Raw genomic sequence first — 24,420 nt, 5'->3', positions numbered from 1 at the left:
CGGCAGGGCCCCCGGCGGGCGCGGGGGGTGGTGCTGCGACGGGGCGGCCGCCTGCCCGCTGCCCACGCGGTAGCAGTACCAGACGAAGAGCAGGGCCAGCGAGCCCAGCAGGGCGAGGGCGGGCTCCGGCCGCGGCCGCCAGGACGAGGCGTCCGGCAGCAGCGGCGAGAGGAGCCCGTGGAGACCCCAGTCGGCCATGGCGCTGCTGCTGCGGCTGCTGCGGCTGCTGCGGCTGGGCATCTTCGGGCGGCCGCCCTCAGGGCATCCTGGGCGCGCCGCTGCTGCTCCGTCGAGTCCGCCGTGCCGGGGCGCCCGGGGAGCGCCGCCGTGCCCGGGCTTGGCCGCTGCTGCCTGGGTCCGCGCGAGTCACCCCTTCGCACATGACTTCTTCTGGAGGGGAGCAGCCGGTTTCGAGCCCCGCGGACTCAGCCACGCATCCCGAGTGCGCGCTCTGCCCCGTCGCCGCATTCCTGGTGGCTGAATTTCTTCCCCATTTTATCTTTGTCAGTCTGCCCTCAGTGGTGCCTCCACTCTTCCGCTTCCATCTGCGTGTGTGTGTTTTTCTTGTTCCCTCCTTCCTCTCTACTTGTGTTGTTTCCCCAATTTTCTATAACCCAGAAAAATGCCTTCTTCTACAGAGTTTTATTCTTTCTGCCCCTCTCACTACCCCTCTAACCTGTTCTGTTGTCCATTTTAACAGTCATTTCATCTTCTGGTATGTTGCGGTTTGCTGTCCATTCTCTGCGGATTGCCTCTCTATCTCAGTTTGGTTCCTGCTCAACTCCTTATTGATGTGTGTCTAATTCCTTTTCAGGCACGTACGCTGCTGCTGCTGCTGCTGGAGACATCCGGAAAAGATTAGGGTGCCCCCACCCCACTGCAAGTGTGTTTCCACCCACCCACCGCTGGATTCACTCCTCCCTTTGACGTCTGTCTCCCTTCTCTCGTATCAGCGCCAGGCAAGACTGAGCTGCATAAAGAGCCACCCCTTTGTGCCCGCACACACACACGCACGCACGGACGCACATGCCTGAGGTGGTTGCTGCATATCAACACCGGGCAATTCACTTCAGTATAAACAGCTGTGCTCCCCCCCCCCACGTGAAATGAGTGCATAATTACAGCGTTAAAGGACGGATCTCGTCAGCGAAGGACCAAGCGAGGGATCTCACCCTTCTGCTTGCCTTTCATTTCAGCGGTGTGGCCATGAACTGCAGAATGTAGCCAGCGAAAGTGCTTAAGCAAAGCAGCAGTGCTGTCTGCGGCCGTCCTTCCACGAGCTCCCTAGTTGCAGCATGGACTCAACCAACAGCTCCACCTCTTCGACCAGACTAGGAGGCTCAGGCCCTGCCTCCTAGCAACCGCCTTCCTTAGCAACTCACCTAGCAACCTTACATCTAGCATCAGCTCTCCTCCCCAGGCAGTCACCTTGAAACTTATGTTTCCAACCCCAACTAGCATTTTCACAGTTCTTTTTAGCCCCCTTCTCCACTCACCAGGGAAGCATCCCAACTCATTTTGTTCATCATCTACAGGGTTAAATCTCTCCCCCCACCCCACCCAGCAACCACCTTGCTCAACCCTTGAGTATGTAGCTGTGTTCCTAGCAATTCCCATGGCAACCACTGCCAGGCTAATCACATAAACCACCAACTCTAGAAATAATCCTCTTCCTACCCCCAGAACTTTTGCTTCTTTCTTTTACCATACATATCTACCAGGTTGATGAAGGTTGATCTTGAGTATCTGCTAGCAAATATCTCTTCTCTCATCTCCTTCCCAAACAGATCCTTTATTATCAATATATTTGGTACATCCTTCCACAATCAACTTCATAATCCATATTTGAACAAAAGCTTCAGCTCGTAGCTCATAAAAAGCCCCACCACAGAAATGTTTTTAAATATCCTTTGAAAAATTGGCCAGTGGATGAAATGAATTTCTGTCAGGGTCCTCCAGATGGCTTCTACCAGTCAGCACAGACATTGCAGAGTCCCATGGACTAATGGACAGGCTTGGGATAAGGCAACCTCGTATGCTCAGGGTGGTTTGCCAAGGAACTCCTACCGATTGCAGTGGATTAGGGGTGCAAGGAGTTTTCTAGAACAGATCCACACATCACGTGCCTCTTGGGCCTCATTGTTGCACCCACACGAATAGGGAGCCGCCATGAGAGTTATTCTGGTTTTTTAAAAATAATTTATGCATTTTATTCCACTCATTAGCCAAAAGGTTTCCTAAGCGGCTTACAAACAATAATAATAAGGCAGTCCTTACTCTTGGATTTACAATGCAAACAGGACCACACAAAAAGAGAGGATTGGAAAGGGGGGGGGGGAGTAAAACTCAGGCACACAATCTTGGTTTCAAAGTTCTTGTATTGACCAGCTGCTCTTTTTCAAAGCTGCCTGGTTCAGTGTGCTGGCCCTCTGCCCTCACAGTCCCTTCCTGATGCATGTTTATTTTGGCCAACTTGGTTGCTCCAGAACCATGAGCCAGAAGCACCATCTTGGAGGCCATAGTAGCAATGGAATCACTTCTTTCAACCCAAGTCTCATGGCAAGTATCCCTACACAAAGAAACTCTCCAGTCATAGAAATACCACACACAAATAAACTTGGCTTTTCTGTTTATCCCTCTCTCACTTTCCCTTCCCCATGTTGTTTGATAAGTCCTTGAGGGCAGGGACCTGCATTTGTGCCAAGGGCATTGATGATCTCAAGGAATATTAGGCATCTAAAGTGAAAAGCCAAGTCCAGTCTAGTTATATATACATAAAGTGAAGAAATACCCAACGTTCCCTGCCTCCAGGTGGCATATTAGAAGTTGCCAGTGGTGGGCAAGATAGTTTTCAAAGAATCCCTGAATTGCATACAAAACATCCCTGGTGATAGCCACTTCACTGGAACTGCACTTAGTAACTACCTTTCCAGCCCCTGGTACCCATCATAGCAACTGCCTGGCAACCATAGCACCTCCCATAGCAACCACCCACTGATAGCAACTCCCATAGCAACCATTGTGAGGAAAGATGATGTTGAGAAGCAGTTACCTTTTTTTTTGCTGCTCCCCCAATATACACTCCCATCCTAAGTCACTGGGCCCAACATTCACCCACAACCCCTGAACACTCTCTCCCCTTTTCCTTTCAGCAACTGGTTGTACTTTTTATCTTGACTCTCTAACTAGCTTGAGCAACCTCTTATGATGAGTCCTTTTTTGTTTTGCTTTTGGGTGGAAGAGCCATGACAAGGGAAAGGGATCATTTTAATTGTGGGGGGACTGAAACGTGTGCAGAATGTAGCAAAAAGTGGCCATTTATTTGTGGAAAGAAAGGCTGCAGCTTCCTAAAGGAGGGAGTTGGAATTGTATCCTATCCATCGGTGTTCACAAAGAAATCGGGACTTTTGCAAAAAGAAGACAAATACACTGGTCATTGGAGAACAGATACATACTGGCCTTTTGAATAGGTACCCGAAGCTGCTTTCCACATGTGTTGGACTTGAACTCTTACAATCACTAACCGTTGTGTATGGAGTGGAGCTGGTGGGGCTTGGCAGTCATTGCATTTTGGGCAGCTGGTATGATAAGGAGTGGAGGGGGTGTGGGGGACACTGAGCAACTTTTGCAGGAAGTCTGGGGCTTGTCACTTGCAAAAGCCCATCATGAACTGGGAGGGTAAAGAAGTTAGCATATATTAGCTGCATATGAATATGCTAAAAGCTATGTGGAACAATGGCCTGGACGATTATCCTGAATTTGCAAAAATAACTATGGAAGGGTTGCTTCCCACATGTCCTTAGCAAACATGGACTGTCCTAGATAGTGCCCTGCTATGTTTTGAGCACCTTTCCATCTATATCTTTAAATGGGGTTATCCTAAATATCATCCACAGTTAGCATACATTTATGAAACAAGATACAATGGCTAATTCCTTTTCAATGTTTTCTCCCTGAATTTTATTCCACTGGGGTTCCAAATCGGAAAACTATCATTTTGCCATTGCTTCTCTTCTTCCTGTCAGAGAACAGGCCTTGCACAATTTCTCTCATTTCAAAATAGAGCACTGCTTATCTGTAGTTGTTATTTTTTAGATCAGATGTTTGCATGTTTAGATAAGGTCTCTGTTCTGCATGAAAGCTCGTACTATCTTCAAGGGTTTTTCAAAGGTTCCAGTAGCTATTTTTTTTCTATATTGCATTTACAAACCATATACATATAGGCATCTGCTCAAGTGGGGGTGGGGAATCCATATTGTACATTCTGCAAAAGTCTGCTGTAGGACCCAGAATAATCTGTAGCTACCAGCTGCGTATGGTTTGCAAATGCAAAGACTGCCATCGGTTGGCGTTTCATTGTCAAGGACAGAGGGAGAGAGAGAGAGGGAGCTCAAGCCAGTGCACGCCAGTCCTGTTTGGTTTGCTAAACAAACCAATAGGTATCCAAGATTTTACTTTTTTTTTTTTTAAGGACTACTCATTGTATCCATGGGGGAGGGAGCGGTAACAGATATTGAATTGCTTTAGCAAGGCTGAGGAAGGGAGGGGGAACTCCATGCTGTTTGCAATAAATGTAAAGTCCCTGAAATGAGAGGAATTAATAGGTGGCTTCAGGTAGGGATATGTAGGTAACTTGCTTTAGGTAGCATTTGGTTTGTGTAAGGGCAGGACTGTCCCGTCCATTTATTTTGCTAAGAAACCAGAGAACCAGTGCCTTTTCATATGCAAAGAAATCCACCCATCTCTACTTCCTGCATTTGTTCTGTCAAAGTGAGCTTAGGTATAGACTTTAGGCAAAAACCGCAAGAGAGAGGAGTCCCTTGCTAAGGAGGCCTGGGATGGTTAAATGAAAAGGTGTCCTACAGCCTTCTCTTAAATAATTATATGTAAAAGAATATATCTACAATATATTAGGGTTTACAAAGTATGTTATTAAAATAGTGAACAGAAATAGATAAGTGCATATTTCTCACGCACGCACGCACGCACGCACGCACAGGCGCGCGCACACACACACGATTGCTTTTGAAAGGAAAAATAGAAAATACAGGAATAGCTACTGCAAGGGAATCTACTGCATTTTCATTTGCTAAGCGGGCTCCTGGCTCCACTGCTCCCTTGCCTGGTAGGAGAAGGAAATAGCCAGACTAGGTATTCTGCAGGTCTGAAGAAATCCAAAATGGGCTATACAGAAAAAGGAGCGTCCAGAATGCTGTTCCTTCTGCTGCTTTGCTCCGTGCCTCTTTCGCAAGGTAAGAGGCAGCGTTTGCAGGGAGGGGGGGTTCGTGGGGGGGTGCATCAAAACGGAATGTGTTTGTTTTAGTTTGACAGTATTTTTTGTAGTGACAAAAGGGGATTGAAGATAAATCAGCACCACCACCACCACCCCTGTGCAAATGGCAGGTTCTGACCATCGTCTTGCAGGCTTTTGAGCAATATTTCCACGTTTACCTTTTTAAAGAAGAAAATAATGAAATTATTTTTCTTCGTTGCATGCAGGACACATGAATGTTAAAACAGTTTTGGGGATGTGATAGGGTGGGTACAAGAAGGAGAATCGGGCTTGGAACTCATTGTAAATGATATGAGGGGATAGAAATTTGGTACAGAGCTGGGAGGTTTTGTTCCTCACTGCAAAAATGGGGGGGATGCTCTTTTAGGGTTTTTGGTAGGTAGAATACAGAGATCAGATGAATAGTATCTGTCAGTAGTAATGAGAATTCTGGATGTTCCTGGGGAATGGAGATGGCAATGGTGATCTATTTCTTAAAAACCTACAAAATACGGTATAGAGAGGTTTGGTAGTTACCTTTGGTGTTGATTTTTAGCGTGTCCCCATACAACATTGCAAAGAGGAACACAGACTTAAAGGGAACAGATTATTAATAAAGGAGAAAGAAGTGTCAGGTTGTCGCAGAATGTTGCAACTGAAGCAGAAATTTAGGGTTGACCCTTGATAGAAGGGAGGTTGCTAATATGACTCAAGCATTAGTATTTGATTTGAGAGTTGAGCTGAATTTTTCAACATGGAGATTAAAGAATTGGGGTACAAAGAGATGTTACTGGGTATAGCTATGCAAGAAGGAGTGGAAAGATTAGAAAACCAGGGTCTTGCGTGCAGCACTGCAAAGGAAAACAGATTCAGGAATCATGCATTACAAAAGGAAATACAGTTTTCCATGCAGCATAGAAATCAAATGGATATGTAGCTCTTCCTTTAAAAAATGGTTTCTTTGCAAGATGCAAAGGAATGCCCAAACACAGGAAATGTGGTGGTGGTGGTGATTATGTCTTACTGTACACTTTGGGGGAGTATAGCGTGTAAAGTGGCAAAGGATTGGAATGATTTGGGGAATATGGAATCATGTAAAAGGGATCTATTTGGGCAAAGCATTTCTAAACAAGAATTCAGCACTCATGCAAGTTTGCAAATACAGCTAAGGGGGGAAACTTCACATTGTCAGATATATTTGGGATTCTCAGATATTGCATTAGGAGGTTTTGTGGTCAAGGCCATGATAATCGCAGAAGCAAGGAAGCTAGATAGTTGAAAGTGGAAGTGCTGTGGGGCAGAAAGATGAAGGATGAAGATGGAGGGCAGGCCTAGCGTTCCACGAAGGCTGGGAGTCACTGTTAATACGGGAGCAAAATATTGGGGAGCCAGAGACTTTCCACTTGTATGTGAGGAAAGGAGATTTTCTTAATTTCCAGTTAGCAGTGTTTTCTTATCGCACGTGAAAGTAGCAAGTGTAACCCACTGCTGTTCATTTAGGGTGGGGGCAGACGTTTGTACTACATGCACACCTAGGAGTTGCTGCGTGTGTGATGTGACACCTCTGTACGGTGGTGTTTCACAGACACGTTTCTCATCTGCAGCTTAGCCACTGCTTTGTCCCACCCCGGAGGCAGTTGTGTTTGTTTTTTGACAGCTGGCCGGTTGAGTGGATGGAGGCGGGGGGGCACTGCTATAAGACAGGGTGGGCAAGAGAAGCCCTGCCTTTCTTTGTTGGGTGTTTGCCACTTTACCGTGGGGTGGCAAAAGATGGGCCCACAAGGCCTGCCAGGCAGCTGGCCTCCTTAATGGAGCGAGTTCAGAGCAATTAATGGCTCGCCAGCAGCTGCCAGGATCTCACATGCTGGCAGTCGCCTGCGGCAGCCACGGCTGTCACTGCCGAACTTGTCACATCAAGGCAGCGAGAGTGATGTGCGGGGCTCATCATTCAAGGCCCTTCCGCCCAGGATCTGCAGACTGCCCAGCGCTATCCCAGCCCAAGCTGCTGCTTAGGTCTGCCAGCACCCTTCGCTCGGCACCCTGCATCCTAGCCACAGGCCCCTCTCCAGCTCAGCCCCAGCTTTCTCTTTCCCCAGCACCAGGGCCAAGTTTAATGTGTGAAATATGAAGCTAAGTGACGCAGCCTTCTGCAGTAAAATGGGAGGAGGGAGGCAAGCATTCACAAGACCATGTAGCACACATTTGTTGGTTCCTGATCTGCACTTTAGCTGCCAAATTTTACCTGCAAGATCGTGTGACTGACTATGGACCACTTGCCTCTTACCAAAGTGTAGCTACCCAATGTGCTGATGAGATCATACAGATTAATTTACTCCAACTTAATGCACTTTAATCTCCCATTTTGATCACAAGATCACCTAATTCTTAATGGATTGCTTCTTTTTCACACTCTTAAACCACCCAATTTGTTCTGGATGAAGAGAAGGGCATAGGGTTTTAATGTTTTATTTATAAATTACAGGTCCATCCTATCTTTTTTCTCTTGTGAGGAACTGGCCTTCTCTCCAACTTATCCTCACAAAAACTCTCAGGGTTGTTGTTAGGATGAGAGTCACTGACTGGCCCAATGTTAACCCACTGAGTGTAACCCAGTAACTCCAGAACTTGGATCCCTTTATTCCAAGTCCATCACTCTAACCACTAAATCCACTGGCTGTCACTTCCCCCTTCCAATAATGGTTTAGTGGTTGGATTTGGGCCTTTTTCAATGATCGTGTGAATATCTTGGGTAACTTCTTGAATGGAACACACAGTAACAATCTTCTCCCTTGTAGCTCCCTAATTGTGAAGTGTGATTAGGAGTGCAGTTTTAGGCACACTTAGAAGGGAGGAAGCCCTTTTGTACCAAACTGATTTGGAATGAACAACTGGGAAAGCAAGAGCAGGTGGGGTGCGGGGGAAGTACGGCTGGTCAAAATATTTCATTTTGTAGGGGGCAATGTCACATTTTTAGGATGCTGCCCCACTCAATTAAAGGGTCTGAACATTTTTTTTTCAATTCTTGGGTGTCTGCTTCAAATGTTGGTAACTAGGCAACCAGATGGCTGCACTTTATATCCATCTGGGACAAAAAGAATGCATGTGCCCCAGTGCTCCAATTAGGGGCAGGCAGGAAATAGCGAGGCTTCAGTGCAATCTGGAAGCCTCACGATTACACATTGGATTTTGCCAAAGGCTACTAAAAATAATAAATAAAGGGTTCCTCACAAGAGACTGAGTGGGGCGCAACCTCTGCAAACTGAGCACTGAAACGGGTAGTCAAACCCAAAGAGGCAAATGCTGTATGCATATTTTATATTGCAGCCAAAGGCCAGGCAGCAGAGATGCTTTGCCATTAGTAGGATGTGGCCATTCTTCTGTCACTGAGAGTTCCAGCACGACCAGCCCGCAGAACTATATCTGGCCAGGGCAAACCTGGCGCTGGCCACTCTTCCTCTTTTTGCCGAAAGTTTATTTTCTGCAGGAGTGGGGCGGGGGGGACATGGGTCTCTCCAGAAGCTGTTGGGGTACAGTTCCCATCATCCCTCAGCATTGGCTATGCTTGCTAGTGTTAAGGGGAAAAGTAGGCCCAAACATCTGGAGAGGATGGGGCCCGTGTTTGGGAGGGGATGCAGGCCCAGTAGGATTACCTTAGCCTGTGTTGAGGAACAAATGAAAGGAGAGCTCAAGTGAACAGTGCGAGATCTGGGGTGTGGAGGAGAGGACCAGTTTATCTGCCTTTGCTTGGTTGCTTATTAGGTGTGTACCCTGCGTTGCCCTTGGGGAATGAGGCTGATAACCTTTCGCTCCCTGCAGGCCTGCCCCTCTGGGAAAATGATGACATGGTCCCGGCCACGCCCTCCGCACAGCTGGAGGCCCTGTCCTCAGAGGCCATGGATGGACCCAAGGAGGAGGAACGGGGGGGCCTCAGCTGAGGTGAGGGGGTCCTCGCCCCCCAGTCCTGAAGGCCTCTCTGAATTGCTGCAGGGGGCACTGCTGAGGAAGGAGTTTCTGGGGGGCGAGTTGTTGGAGGAACCCATCCCTGGTGAGAAAAAAGGGGGGACCGGGTAGGGGTGGGGGAATGAGTGGGCAGGATGGATTGGGAGCAAGAAGGGGGGGGTGCATTTGGTGAGAATAGTTGAGGCGAGATGGGGTGGCGGCTACGGGAAGGGTGCTCTTTGTGGGGGATGGGAGGGCTGTCGTAATCACTTTGTCAATGTTGTGAATATTGGTAATAACTAATTCCATGTTTTCTGCCACTAAAACACCCTTGTGGAAGAAAATGTGGAGAGGAGCTTTGCAGGGGGAGGCTACAAGTGCCCGGAGGTGTTCCTCCATTAACTTTCTAACGGCCCTCCTTTATTTCTTTTCTGTGTCACCACCCTCCTGTCGTAGGAGGTAGCCCTTCGACCTTGCCACCTTTCCATCCTCCTGTCCAACACCTGGACGGCGGGGTGGTCCCCGAGGCCTCCGAAGCCGCAGCCACTGGCCCCTCCCCTTTGACCACTGCAGCACCCCCCACCGGCTTCCTGCTCACGACCCCTCCAGCTTCCACAGCGGCGGCTCCCCCTCGCCTCCCTCCGCCACCGGATGAGAAAGGCCCCGCCAGCCAGCACATCTCTGCCACCACCACAGCCTTCATCCCCGAAAGTGATGAGGAGACCACGACCACACTTATCACCACCACGACCATCACTACGGTACACACCCCTGGTAAGAGATGTGGGGAGATTCCAGAGGGGGCTTGCTTGAGGCAGTGCTGCCTAGCTGCTTTTAATTTTCATTGTCTCTGTCTCTCTCCCCACCACCCTCCTGAAGTGCTTTGCAACAACAATATTACTGATGTGGAAGGCTATGTTGAATCTCCGGATTACGCCGGTGCCACTTTCTATGGAGGTCTGGACTGCACCTATACGATTTCTGTTTACATGGGCTATGGGATAGAAGTACAGGTAAGCTGCCTGAACTGATGTAGATAGAACTGATTAGTCTGAAGCTGGAAATATTGGTCAGTCATTTTTCAAGTTTGTGGGGAGGAAACCAAGGCTTACCGCATAAAAATATGTCCTTTTCTGTTGCTCTTGATTTTTGTCTTTCACATCAATATCGCCTCATTATTGTCTACAAGAGTCCAGACAAGAAGTATTAGTAGAAAAAGAAAAATAAGAATTCTAGCCTTGTTTGGTACTAAGTGTATCTAGTTATTTGTACTGGAGAAGTTGAGAAGACCTTTAGGAATAAGCAACCTGGTGCTCTGCATATGATTCAGATAAGAACTCCCTTAGGCCCTAAACAACTGTAGTCAAGCTTTGTGGGAATTATAGTCTGAAACGCCTGGATGATACCAGCTTAACTAATCTTTTCTTTTGACTTTGGGAGGTTAACTGTGACTGAAATCCCACTGCTCTGTCTAGAAAAATATTAATATTTCACATAAATGTTCCTTTTGTGTTCAGACATGTGCTGTGACTAGTTACCTCCACCCGCCCCCTGTTGCCAATTGCTTCCGTGTCTTATTAAAAACATTTGCTTGTATCTTTCAGTTCTTACTCAGCGATTCATGCTTGTGTATGAGAGTGGCTCTAGGTGGATGCTTCCTCTTAAACAACTTGTTCTCATTTTGGGTCCTCAAGAGAGACTTTAAACTTCTTTCCTCCCATCTTCTTTTCCCCTTCCTGACTTCATTCATCTTCTACCAGGTGCAGAGCCTGAACCTGTCCAAGGAGGATTCACTGACAGTGGAAGGCCTAGGAGGGGAGAAGCCGGTGGTCTTGGCCAATGAGTCATTGATGGTTGAGGGGCAAGTGATCCGCAGCCCAACCAACCAGGTGTTGATTCACTTTCAGAGCTATCACACCACCAGCCCTGGAATCTTCAAATTCCACTACCAAGGTGAGGAGTGGGACATTCCCCATATACCTTAAACCATAGGAAGGATCAATTTCCCACTCCTTTTATCAGTAGTGATGGCCATTTATATTTGAAGGGATGTCAGATGGGCTTTATGCATCTCTGGAACAGAATGTTTGTCTGACCGCAGATCTGTCTCAGAGACATAGAAACCTTGCTTGTTCTGCACTAATCATGTATAAAGACTCTGATTTTTAGAGCAAAAGGGGCACATGAATGAGGAGTGCTAAACCAGTCATTCACATGCATTTTTCCTTAGCCAAGTTTCTATATTTATTATATTTATATCCCACCTTTTTTCCTTTCAAGGAACTCAAGGCATTTTACATAATTCTCTTCCTCCATCTTATATACATTTATGTATATATGTATTTATTTTTCGGTTTATATCCTGCCTTTTTCCTCAAGGGGCTCAAGGCAGCTTACATCATTCTCCTCCTCCATCTTATCCCCACAACAACCACCCTGTGAGGTCTGTGACTGATCCAAAGTCACCCTGTTACCTTCATGGCTGAGTGGGGACTAGAACCCAAATCTCCTGAGTCCCAGTTCTGCACTCTTAACCACTAAGTTCTGATACTGAAAGTGAGTTTGTCTGGAGAAAAAAAGTGCTGGGTGACTGAGGCTATGCACATCAAATGGTGAGCTCAATGAAGATTTACACTCCCTTCACAAACTCTTCAATGTATATGAGAGTGAAAACATAATAGATTTTTGTTCTCAAATGCTGGCAGAATAAAACATTTTCCTGCAGGTAGAATTCAATGACACCATGCTCTGAAGAGGATGCTTATATGGAATACATTTCCAACACAATTTGTGCATGTCACTAATGTTGGTACTTTTTATTTGTATATGCTCTAAAATATGGGAGGAATACATGCGCAGGGCAGACTCTGAATGGGTCTACTGCTCTCTTGAACCTCATTAGCAGTTTCAAGGTGATAGATTTGAGCACAAGGCAAACAGAAGCAAGCAGACAGACTCTGCGAGACCTTTCAGGAATCTCAGTGGCCATCCCAGAAGAAGCAGATGATCTTGGCTTGGGGGTTAAATGTTTGAGGAACTGCTGACTTCAGGATTCTGGGTCACAACATGGAGAACCTAAGCTGAAAATGCCCATATTTGGGCTCTCTGTGAAGGTACCTAAGGAGAAGATTCTCATACATAGGGTGGCTGCACTTTTTCCCTGATGGAACTACAATGGTTCACAATTTGATAGTCGCAATCTCTTTAATATACAATCCTGGCTAGCCTGGCAGTTTTAAAAAATGGTTTAGTGGTTTGGATGGAACCTAAAGCTTCCATTTGTCCATCCTTGGCTGAGTTATATATCTTGTGAGCCAATGGATGGGGCAGCAGGCATTTCTTACTGCTTGGCTGGTGTTCTTTATGTTATATTGTTATTCTTTTATCTGACAGTTTCAGCCATGTTTTGGAGGTTGATCTACTGATAATTCCTGTTTCCATAAACAAGTAGGACTGCATATAGTGATACATAATTAGCCACACACACAAACATTGTTTCAGAACTCGTTGGCACTTGTTACATGAGAAGCACAAAATACAAGAATCTTTGCTTTAGTTGTGTAAGGAGACATTTCCAGTCACGATTATGGAAATGAGGCTTGAAGTATTTTGGCAGAAAACCCTTAAAGGATTAAAATCAGGGAAGGTGAAATATAACCAGAAAACATGATATTTTTAATTTCCAGGGTTTTCTATGTTGAAATGTTTCAAGACTATCTCAAATCTGACACAGTACAGGCCAAAAATTTAAAAGTTGTAACAAAAAAAAAATGTTGACCAGCTGTTGTCTAACATAATTGACCTTGAGAATGACTGCAAATTCAGTGAAAGTTATTACATAATTTGTAAATAAATTATAAAAATTTTACCCATTCTTCCATGTTTTAATTATTATTGGCTTTGAGATCTGTTAGAACCTCTGTTCTTTAGATCTGTTTTGTCTCTCTTTACTGTCTGGATTCTGTTCCCCAATTCTAGCTTTTCTGCTCAGCTGTGGCTTCCCTAGCCGACCTGAGAATGGGGATGTCATGGTTACAGACCTCCACCCCGGTGGCTCCGCCACTTTTAAGTGTGAGTCGGGCTTCCATCTACGAGGTGAGGAGACCCTCATCTGCCTCAATGTCAGCCGTCCTCGTTGGAGTGGTACCAGCCCTGCATGCGTGGGTGAGTGGCAGGAGAAAGAAACAGGATGATAGTGCCTCGGCAAAATGGCACGAGGGTTGTGGACAAATTACTGGAGATCTTTAGTCAAGTCAGGGGATAGGTCAAGGCACTGCACAGGGAGATCTGCTGTCACTTATAATTTATGACCTCAGGACTGTTTTAATGCCGCAAAGTCACAATGATGGTTTATCAGATTAACGGTGAGGGAAAAAACAAAAAACGATAAGAGTTCATCATATTAACACTCAGAGTTTAACAAATATGACTGATGCAGAGAGAAGATGAGTGCAGATCGAAAGAACTGGGCATGTTTAGCCTCAAGAAAAGAAGACTGAGGGGAGATATGATTGTACTCTACAAATGCTTGAAAGGCTGTCACAAAGGGGAAGACCAAGATCTCTTCTCAGTCAGCCCAGAGTGCAGGACACCGAACAACAGGCTCAAGTTGCAGGAAGCCAAATTCCAGCTGGATATCAAGAAATTTGTCCTGACTGTTAGAGCAGTAGGACAATGGAGCCAGTGACTAGGGTGGTTGTGGGCTCTCCCACACTAGATGCCTTCGAGATGCAACTGGATGGCCATCTGAGAGGGATGGTGTAAATTGGTGTCCTGCTCACCCAATGAGCTTCCTGGTCAGATGGGGACTAGAAGCCACATCTCGAATCCAGTGCTTTAACTGCTACATCACACTTTCTCTCTAGATTACCTTAAAATAAGAAACATTTGAAAAATCCATGAAGAATTCCTTTATCAGTGACTATTTGCCTATATGAACAGAAGCCTCATATTCAGGGTCATTATACCCAGTAACAGAGAGATGAATTTTGAAGTGGAGGTGCCAGTGATGACAGTCTCCATAGTCATGCACCCAAGAAGAGTGCAAACATGCAGGTTTTGATGGTTGTGTGTGCTACATATGTGTGCAAGGCTTTGCTGAAAACAGTCTATTGTCGTTTAAAAAATCCATTCACCCTGCTTGAGTGCCACTGCTTTGAGGATTGCATCTAAGTTCAGGGGGAACAGGGAAGTCTAATGCAGCTGGCAGATGGCATTCTCATCCTGAATAAAAAATTCCTAGTACATTGATCCTGTCTATCTACCCTGACTCTACTACATCACTGATTGTCTGCCACTCTTGAAAACAGGAGCTAGATTTTAAGGCATTGCTTTTGAGTTTCCCAAGACCATCTGGCTGGCCTTATTGGAAGAGCCTTGACAAGGGCTGAATTTTTCATGCAAATTCGGAATGTTGTAAACAGATGCAAATTTTCCCATGAGCAACCATTCAAAGTTGTATGGGTCATTCCATTTTCCAATCATTTTCCAGAACATGTAAGTAAAAAAGAAAACTTCTGCAAAGTGCCTCTGAGCTCTGGGAACTTGTGATGAGTGTGAACATGGGCAGATCAATCGGATTCACTGTGTTGTGCTGAACAAGCCTTGACGCCTCCTCTCGAAAATGGAGATAGGAATGAACTTTTCATAAGGTTACGCAGATGAAAGCAGCAAGACTGAAAAGCATTTTAGGTGCTAAGAATGTCACAGCAACAATGAACAGTAACAATATCTAGCCTTCCCTCCTCACTAGCTTCCTGTGGAGGAACAGTTCATAATGCCACCCGTGGGCGCATTGTGGCTCCTGAAGCACCTGGTGGACCTCATGGCCGGAACCTGACGTGTCGTTGGTTGGTGGAGGCACCCGAAGGCCAGCGGCTGCACCTGCACTTTGAGAGAGTGGCCCTGGATGAGGATAACGACAAGTGCGGGAACAGTGAGGGATATGGAAAGGAAGAATGTGGGAGGAAAAGAGGAGGCACCAAGGGCTAAACTGACGGAGAGGAGAGAGGAGGAGGTGGTGCTGATGGAGTCTGGAGAGCTGGGCTGAGGAGAGGGACGATGGGCCTAGTGGTTCAGGGGAGGCATGGCTGAAGGTGGCAAGAAAAGAGTCGACTCAAATTTTAGGGCAACTAGGTCAAGAAAGAAGAGGCAAAAGGGGGTGGATGGAAGTGGTCAGTCTGTAAGGCAGGGGTGTATAATCCCAGGCCTAGGGGTTAAAACTGACCCTCCAGGGGTTGTAGTCCAAGCCTTTCGGATTCATCAGAGCACTAGGCCCCTTCTTCCTGGCCCCACCAACTTTCCTCAAGCCACCAAATCTTGGGTGGTTTCCTCATCGTGGTGGTGCATCCTAAAAGACTGAATGCCTCCCCTAAGCCTGTTATTTAGAGTAAGACCTTCAACTGAAAATGTGTTAGGATTTTTGATATTTTGGGGAGGAGGGGACCCCTTCCACTTTTGGCTTCATTCACCCCAAAAGCTTCTCCAATATGGAATTCAGCCCCAGGGAAAAAGAGGCTCTGGATCATTGCTGTAGGGCACGGATGGGGAAAGGCACGGGCGGTGGAGGTGGGGAGCACCTCGTGTGGAGGTCCCATGAACTGTGCAACGTATACAGGCACAGGTTGCTTGTACTGAGGGGATACCAGGCCCAGTCACTGTCGTCTGTTCCCCTCCCCAGACTGATGATCCGCAGCGGGAGCAGCACCTTTTCTCCTATCATCTATGACTCTGACATGGATGACGTCCCAGAACGGGGGCTGCTGAGCGATGCCCAGTCTCTCATTGTGGAACTGACCAGTGAGGGCCCCGCCACACCCCTTATCCTGAGCCTGCGTTACGAAGGTGAGAATGGTTTCCCAGGTCATGTATGCTCAAAAAGTGATGGGGTGGGTGCAGGCAAGCACCCTGCCAGCCCCCTTTCCTGGGCAGCATTTTGGGGAAATTACTGCTGTTTCTGCATTATCAACTGGGAACCATTCAGTCTAGCTAGCGTGATCATTTGTACCATTTGAGGATGCATATTTAATCCTGTAAAAACAACTGTCCTGAATTTTGGAATAACTCTGAAATATACAATGAATTACATAATATTTAGTGGGCTCAGTTTAATCCTGTAAATACAGGGAAATATGCTAAAGCTGGTATCCATACTATTACACTAGAATTTTGGAGAACAGTTTAATCTGCTGATTGCAGTGAGATTCTGAAGTTTAAAGGTCAGGGTTTTGTTTTATCATTTCAAGTTGGAGAAATTATCTTCTAGTGGCCATTCATTGAGCTGGTGTAGTGGCATGAAATGTTCAATCGCTCAGGGAACTTTGGCAAATTCTGTGAAGGAAAAGGAAGTTGTTAGTTTGGTTGGCATGAAAACATCACACCGGGGGTGACTGACTTGGCCAGAGGCAAAGATACTGGAAGAAGCTGCACAGTGGAAAAAAGAGGAACTGGAAAAGTAGGAGGCAAGGAATTGAGGAAAGAGGAGGCTAATCAGAGAGGGGTCTCTGAAAATGATGAGGAGGGTCTGTGTGCTATATAGGTGGAGAGAGAATTGAATGCAAGGGAGACTATTCAAGAGGTAAGGTGGCTAAAGATGACCTGACCACTGGCAGAAAGGGAGTGATCAGGCACAGGAGAAAGCACAACGGACAGAGGCTGCTAGACCAAGAAATTCTTCCTGTTGTGATTTCTGCTGTCATTGCAGCATTGTGGTCTGGCAACCCTGGAATGGTGACCAGAATCAAGAAGCAGCAATGGTGGCAGTTTTGAATTTCACATACTGGTTTGAGCTAAGTACCAGCGAGTGCTTTGCTTGCAGAGTTCTTCCAGGCAAAATTAGATGCATCTCAGCTCCCATCTTCTGGCCATGCATGATTCTGCAATGAGAGCTCTCTCACCATTGCCCCACACCACCACCCACCCAACCCCAGGAAACATTTCTGATTCTCTTGCTCCCCCTGCTGGCAGCTTTTGATGAAGATCGGTGTTATGAACCCTTTCTGGCACATGGGAATTTCAGCACATCAGACCCGTTGTACCGTATGGGGACTGTGGTGGAATTTGCCTGCAGTGCTGGATATATGCTTGAACAGGGGCCTTCTGCCATCGAGTGCATTGATTCAAGAGACCCCCGGTGGAACGAAAGCGAGCCCACCTGTAAAGGTAATCCACTGTCATGCCCTGCTCTTGGCCAGATTCTGCCGTGGAGTTTGCTTTATTTGTTCTTGTTGTCTGTGTACAGACACACACACCTCTACAGAGTCACACAATTCACTGTTGATTGCACACAATGCTCTTAGCACAACAAGGTGCCTTTTCCTACGGTGTTTTAGTCACAGGAGCACTTATGCGCAAGGACAAAGTAGTGTAGAGAGAAAGTTGAGAAAGACTGGAAAAGTTGTAGCCAACTGTGTATGTACAGCAGGTTGTGTGAAGTCAGGAAATTAACATGGAGAAAGGGCAGATTGCTATGACATCCATGCAACTCTACAAGGATACCAGGGATCTGTTTGAATAGGTTGCATTTCATAAGCATTCCTAGGTTAAATCTTCCCACTCTATTGGTCATTATCCCAGTCAGGAGGAAAAGAATGAATTTTTCAGATAGGGAAACCTGGCTGCAAATGTACCCTAAATTCACTTATCTGTAAGAAAGTTCAATTGAAACGAATAGGACTTATTTCCAAGTAAACATTTTTAGGATGGTGGGAAGGGAGCAGGATTTCAGCCGGGCATCTAGTAAACTGATTGATGTTGCAACCCAGAAGGGTTTTTGTTTGTTTATTTATTTATTTAGCGATAATTGTGAATTGTTTATATTAAAGAAATGTCTGAGGAATGTACAAGGGACAAAACTGCCTTCCTGTAAGTGCCTTTTGGAAAGGTATATTTTTAGTAGGCCCTGTAAACCCAGAAGTGTTGGTTGCCATTGAATTTGTAGTGGTAGAAAGTACAAGAGACTAACAGCCCTATTTCAAGCCATGCTGACCAGACCTCTGACATCTTGAGTACCACCAGGAAGGTACATGCCAGTGAGGATTAAATGATTAGGTATTCTGGTCCTGAAGTGTTTAAGTTCCTTAAGTTGTTCTTGCAGCGCACAGGCAGACAGTGCTGAGATCTTCCTGTTTTGGCCGTAGGGTCTGATGCGGGACGTGATGGGGAGGAGGAAGTGGTGGTGTAATGTAGGACGGATTAAAGGCAGCTGCTAGAGAAGCAAGAGAATATATGGAGAGTCATATATGTCCCCAGCACTGGATCCCCGAGACAAGTCTAGGGGCATGGTGTGTGCCGTGGGGCAGTTTCTACAAGTGCGGTACCCCCGTTAGCTCTGCAGAGGAACCTGGTTCAAAATGGGCCTTGATTGCGGGCATGGGGAAATTTTTCGTTTCTTCATGTGGCTTCCTCCTGACTGTGTACCTTCTCCCCTTCAGCACTATGTGGCGGGGAGCTCTCTGAATCAACAGGGGTGGTGCTTTCCCCCGACTGGCCCCAGTCCTATGGGAAAGGGCAGGACTGCGTCTGGGGCATCCGGGTGCAGGAGGAGAAGCGAGTGCTCCTAGACATCGAGATGTAGGTACCACCACGGCCGCCGCCGCCACCATCAACACCACCCCTTTTGTCGGGGTGGACCCCCCATGACTCAGGCATTGACATCTCATCTTGTCCTCATGGCCTTCTGAAACCACCGACTCTCATTAGATTGATTGTTGAAGTCATTCATCTCATCCATTAAATCTGGTAAGGTCCTTGTCTAAGTTTTGGAGGAATCTCCTCTGACATGCAGGATACCTTTTGTAGCTCAGGGGATGGCCGATCGAACCAGCCTACATGGCAAATTTTAGGAGGAAGTTTCTAAATCTGATGGTTGACACCGGAGGAAAGGGGCATGTTTCATCTAGTGCCGTTTGTGAAATTTTGCCACCAACATTGCACAGTGTGTGAGCAGCACGGCGTCTGCCCCATGGGACGGGGGAACCAAGGTCAATAGGACTAAATTCATGGGAAGGGGCATGGTTGATTTAGATATAGCTAGGATAGAGGATTACTAATTTGTTTTTAATTCTATTTCTTTTGGGGGGGCATTCTTTTTATGTTTCTGGTAATTCTATATCTCATTTTCTCTTTCAAACCCCCTAAAAAGTATAATGTCTGAAAAAAGATACTGCCCACCCTGACAAGAAAATCCAGCATGAGTACAGCCACATGATAGAGATATTATTCTGTAAACCCATTCTAAAGAAAAGAAAGCATTATCTGAATACTCCCTCCAAATATGTAGAACCACCACAAAGTGATCCTTTCATGTAAAAAAGGCTGACTAGCCCTCTGCTTGGGCAAATTCTGCTGATTCCCCACATGCTTAGAGCGACATAGATGACTCCTGAGTGTTCACCAAATTTGAACCACTGCACATTATATAAAACAAACACCCTCCTTTTGAAAAAGCCCCATTTCATTTCATTTCATTTCATTTCATTTACTGACTCAGGAAAGCCTGTGATTCTTTTTCTGTCCATCCATTTATTTATTTATTTGTCTGTCTGTCTGTACACCCACCCATTAGTTTGGATGATGGCACAGTGTGAGCAGCCAGCCATATTCTGTCCTGGTTGCTCTCCCTCTCTCCCTCTTAAAGCAGCTCTTGTTTTTTTGGTCTTTTTTCTCTTCCTGTTTCTCCTTTCAGCCTCAACATCCGCAAATCAGATGTGCTGACCATCTTTGATGGTGGAGACTTAACTGCCCGGATCCTTGGCCAGTACTTGGGGCCTCACCCTCGCTTCAGCCTTTACTCTTCAGGCCCAGCTGTCACTCTCCAGTTCCAGTCAGATCCTGGCGACCCTCTTTTTGGCCTCAGTCAGGGATTCCTGGTGCGATATAAAGGTATGAGGAAGACCTCCTGGACCAGTGGGTGGGAAAAGCCAGGAGCACTGGATGAAAACCAGCGGGATATGATGGCTAGTCAAAAGTGAGATAAAGCCAAAGGGCCAAGAGGCATGTGAGGTCAGAAGGGTTAGAGGTCAGATACAGCTTGCTAGCCTGAGCTTTGCTGCTCAAAAAGACAGGAAGGCTAAGTGAAAAGGCCAGGAGGAGGAAAGACAAGAACCCAAAGAGGAGGAGTCAAGTGAGTAATCCTGCTGAGTGCCCCCACTTCTGGAACCACATAGGAATGTGCTGCTGACACTGGGAAGTTGAGCTCAAGAGACTTCCTGCCTGTTTCTAATCCAATCACTGGATGCAAACCAAGTTGTATTTTCCCCCTCATGAATTACCGTTTTTAAGTGAGGCCACAGTTGGTGCCATTTAAAAAAAATGCTAAGGATCTTTTTTGCAAATCATGGTATTCTGTGTCTTGACTGTTGTTCACTACCCAGAGAGCTTCAGCTATTAGGCAGTGTTGAAAACAAACAAACAAATTGATAAATAACATTTGCACAAATTGGCATTCTAAAAGCACGTCGTCATTGCACAGTTGGCACAAATCACACAAGGGCAATATGCTTTCCTGATGCTGATATGCACAAATTGGCAAATGTGCTTTGATTTTTTAAAAAATAAATGTGCAAACTGTGGCCCCCTGGAGACAGAAGTCCATGAACTGGCTCAGCTTGCATCATAGTGAGTCTGCACCAGTGCAGGGTTGGCAAACCTGAATCCAAGGCGTCTGAAGTGCAAAAAGAGACCAGATGTTCCCTCCCCATCACATTAAGATTCCTTATGCATCCCAGTTCTGTTTCCATCCCAGCCTGGAATGCAACATAAGGCTGAAGCGCACACTGTAGATGCAGACGGGGCTTTTCTCACCAGGGGAATTTACTCTCACTTACAGTCCTTGTCTACAGGAACAAGGATTTCAGGGTGTCTCAGCTGCAACCCCTTGTTGTTTGTCCTGGATAATTCACAAGCCATTATCTTTCCCTGAGAAGCTATCTTTATTCAACACTTAAGCATGTAAGAAAAGTACAGTAGAAATAACCCTAACTAGAAATACAGCTAACTCAGGGATTGCTACCTTGGAACAGTTCTTTCCAACTGGATGTCTTCCAGATGTGTCAGACCACAATTTCCACCATTCACAGGGTCATGGTAATGGCGGGAACTGTAGTTCAGCACATCTGGAAGGCACTAGGTTGGGGAAAGCTGCTGTGCGATAACCACTTATGCAGGGGAGCCTATAGAACTCCCAACATGCAATAGGAAAGGGGTAAAGTGTAGGTTGCAGGGCTGGGAAACCAGAAGTTAATGAAGGGCGCATTCGACTCTTTCCTCTCCTCCTCCTCCTACTGGCAGAGGTTCCACGAAATGACACTTGTCCGGAGCTGCCTGAGGTGGAGTTTGGCTGGCGCACGGCTTCTCATGCTGCCGTCATCCGTGGCACAGTGGTGACTTACCAATGCGAGCCAGGCTATGACATTGTGGGATCTGACATCCTCACCTGCCAGTGGGACCTTTCATGGAGCAACAGCCCTCCCACTTGCCAGAAAAGTAAGAGTTCCTGCTGTTAACACAAATGGATGGTGCAGCCTCCCTCCCTCCCTCCCTCCTTCCTTCCTGATTCAGAATACATCAGCAGGGGCTGGGGCAGTGGAAAGTTGAAGAGGGGCATTCAGCAAAATCTGTTGAAGAGAGAGAAGATTTTGGGCACAGAAGCCAAGAATATGTGTCTTTGGGGTGGTGGCAGGGCAGGGCAACGATTCAATGGGGAGCCAAGACGTCTACAGAAGCCCTTGTGCAAATCCAGTTTAATTTCTGTGCTTTTGAGCAACATAGTCAATACAGTACACATACATACATATATACATATTCATGTAACACTAAGAATTAGAATCTTGTTTCACTTAAGGATGAAAGGTGAGGGCTTTTAGGGCAATCACGGAGAGCTGGTCCAGATTTGACACAGTACTGGGGAGAACGTTATCTTCTACATTGTTAGGTCTGGTGCCCTCAGTGCAGGCAGCAAGAAGGTATATACAGCGTACCGTTCTCAAAGTCACATTACTTTTCTCCCACCCCACCCCCAAAGTTGTGAACTGCGCTGACCCAGGAGAAATCAGCAATGGCAAGCGCAGCGTCACCGACCGGCGTTTCTCCATCGGCTCCCACGTCCAGTATTTCTGCCACGAGGGCTACGTGGTGGAAGGCAGCAGCATGCTGACCTGCTACAACCGCGACACAGGCACCCCCAAGTGGAGCGACCGTGTGCCCAAGTGTGTCTGTGAGTAAAGGGAGGCGGGGCAGGCGGAACGGGGAAATCTTGGTCCACCTCCAAAGGGAGCTGTGGCGCTGCAGCTGGGCAGAGTGGTGGGCTGCGTGTGGAGCCCAGAAGGAAGCTTCAGGCGGACTACAGGGACTGGCCATCCTGCCGCTCTTGCCTGCTCCCCTGCCTTCTGCTTTTAGCGCACAGGAGTCTCCCACGTTTTAACTGACCCCTTGAATCAGGGCTATGGAAATTTAGGCCTGAAGCCACGCCCATTTTCTGTGGCCCCACCTCCTTTCTTCCAGTGCCCAATCGCCTGATAGTTTCCCCCGTTCTAAAAGGTTAGAAATAACTCTCCTGGGGCTTGTTACCAGAAGTAAGAGCTTTAAGCTAAAATATGCTGCATGTATATTCTAGTTCTGAAGAATATCCCACCATTATCTCTCAAGAAAAACAGGTTTTGTAGTCCTTTGACCCATTTACAAAGTCTGTGTCTTCTGCTAGAAACAGCAGAACAATGTCTATTTTGCAAGTTCCAAGTTGGTACATTATTTTCACTGGATTTTGCCTTTCATGTTTAGTTGTCTTGTTTCCATCATTGAGATCTTTACAAAATATCTCTTAACATATGTATAGAAATCCTGATGGTAGAAAGCTACAATATATAGCATGTTTCTCTTGGAACAAGACCACCAATGTCAACAGAGTTTTGATGCTCAGACACAACATAGAGTTTCTCAAACTTGCCATAAATGCATCTCTGAAATCTCATGGGACAGTGCATCTAAAGAGAAAGAATCTGGGATTCCTCCTGCCCATTTGCTCCTCTTTCAGACAACCCCTCCTCCTCCTGGCATTAGTGATGCCAGCCATATTGTGGTGCTGTCTTGCGGCAAGGAGCCTGAAGGCAGGATTGGCTTGGGACTGAAGGCCCCAATCTCTTTTGCAGTGAAATATGAGCCCTGCCTGAATCCCGGCGTCCCAGAGAACGGGTACCAAACACTTTACAAGCATCACTACCAGGCAGGAGAATCGCTGCGCTTCTTCTGCTACGAGGGCTTCGAGCTCATTGGCGAAGTGACAATCACCTGCATCCCAGGTCATCCATCCCAGTGGACCAGCCAGCCCCCGCTGTGCAAAGGTAGGATGCCTGCATCATTGCTGCACGTGGCTGCTCCTCCATCCCACCCCCTCTCTTTGCTTGCCTCTTTGTCATTCCTAAATGCCTTCCTTGGTCTCTTTGCCCCCACCACTAGTTGCCTATGAGGAGTTACTGGATGGCCGGAAACTAGAAGGTGAGACTGGCAGGCGGGTGTGGGATGGGGAGCTTGGGAGAGGATCCTGGAGGATGCGGGGCAATGATGTTGCTTTCGGCTGTGTCCGTATCATCACGTACATATTATTGGCCTGACTGTTTTTGTTCCACAGTCACCCAGACGACAGACCCTTCCCACCAGATGGAAGGTGGCAACATTGCCCTGGCAATCTTCCTCCCCATCATCCTCGTCATCCTCCTGATCGGTGGCATCTATGTCTACTACACCAAGTGAGCGAGTTCCCTGTGCTCTGCGGGAGGGAAAGCTGAGGCTTTGAAAGGGGATAACTGTAGCCAAGGGGTGTCATTCGACATGTTAGTTTGTGGTGTGAGAATTTAGGCTGCCTTAGGAAGGCAGAGACCCTTGGTTTTTAAATCAGTGGTGGGAAACTTGCAGCCTTCACTCCAGGCTCGGAAGTCCTCTGTGTCAGTTTTTTTCTTGTCTGGGTGAGAAGCAAGAAGGAAAGAGAGAAGATGAGTAGCAGAAAGAAAAATAGGGGTGACTTTTTGGCTTTGGCCATGCCTACCACTGAGCTTCAGCATTTGACAGATTATCCACAAGGGAATGCCGCTCTGGATAGACAAAGGTTGCTCATGCCTATGGAAACAGAAGGAGGGAGTCTGGTCTGTCCAGCAGTCACAAGTTGAATATGAAACATCAGCATCAATCCCCAGAGAAGGCACAGTGGTGACAAATAC

General features: G+C 46.8%; 2 protein-coding genes across 2 annotated transcripts in view; one reads left to right on the top strand and one right to left on the bottom strand.

Annotated features, from left to right (window-relative positions):
- ASPHD1 (aspartate beta-hydroxylase domain containing 1) overlaps positions 1 to 240 on the bottom strand; it is a 4,286-nt gene extending 4,046 nt beyond the window's left edge. The window contains exon 1 of the mRNA XM_044447687.1: positions 1 to 240. This exon is cut by the window's left edge and continues 598 nt beyond it. Coding sequence (XP_044303622.1) covers positions 1 to 240 — 240 coding nt within the window.
- A 2,382-nt stretch (positions 241 to 2,622) lies between these two features.
- Positions 2,623 to 24,420, top strand: part of SEZ6L2 (seizure related 6 homolog like 2) — a 28,563-nt gene continuing 6,765 nt past the window's right edge. Inside the window, 17 exon segments of the mRNA XM_044447839.1 lie at positions 2,623 to 5,252; positions 9,089 to 9,192; positions 9,194 to 9,317; positions 9,668 to 9,985; positions 10,091 to 10,224; positions 10,972 to 11,164; positions 13,190 to 13,375; positions 14,964 to 15,135; positions 15,891 to 16,054; positions 17,177 to 17,371; positions 18,643 to 18,781; positions 19,896 to 20,092; positions 21,500 to 21,694; positions 22,233 to 22,424; positions 23,356 to 23,547; positions 23,663 to 23,701; positions 23,835 to 23,952. Coding sequence (XP_044303774.1) covers positions 5,180 to 5,252; positions 9,089 to 9,192; positions 9,194 to 9,317; positions 9,668 to 9,985; positions 10,091 to 10,224; positions 10,972 to 11,164; positions 13,190 to 13,375; positions 14,964 to 15,135; positions 15,891 to 16,054; positions 17,177 to 17,371; positions 18,643 to 18,781; positions 19,896 to 20,092; positions 21,500 to 21,694; positions 22,233 to 22,424; positions 23,356 to 23,547; positions 23,663 to 23,701; positions 23,835 to 23,952 — 2,735 coding nt within the window. The 5' untranslated portion in view covers positions 2,623 to 5,179.

Source organism: Varanus komodoensis, unplaced genomic scaffold (genome assembly GCF_004798865.1).
Source record: "Varanus komodoensis strain SLA01 unplaced genomic scaffold, ASM479886v1 scaffold53, whole genome shotgun sequence".
NCBI classification, from domain to species: domain Eukaryota; kingdom Metazoa; phylum Chordata; class Lepidosauria; order Squamata; family Varanidae; genus Varanus; species Varanus komodoensis.
Note: the sequence above shows the minus strand (reverse complement) of the source record. Positions and strands in the feature narration are given on the sequence as shown.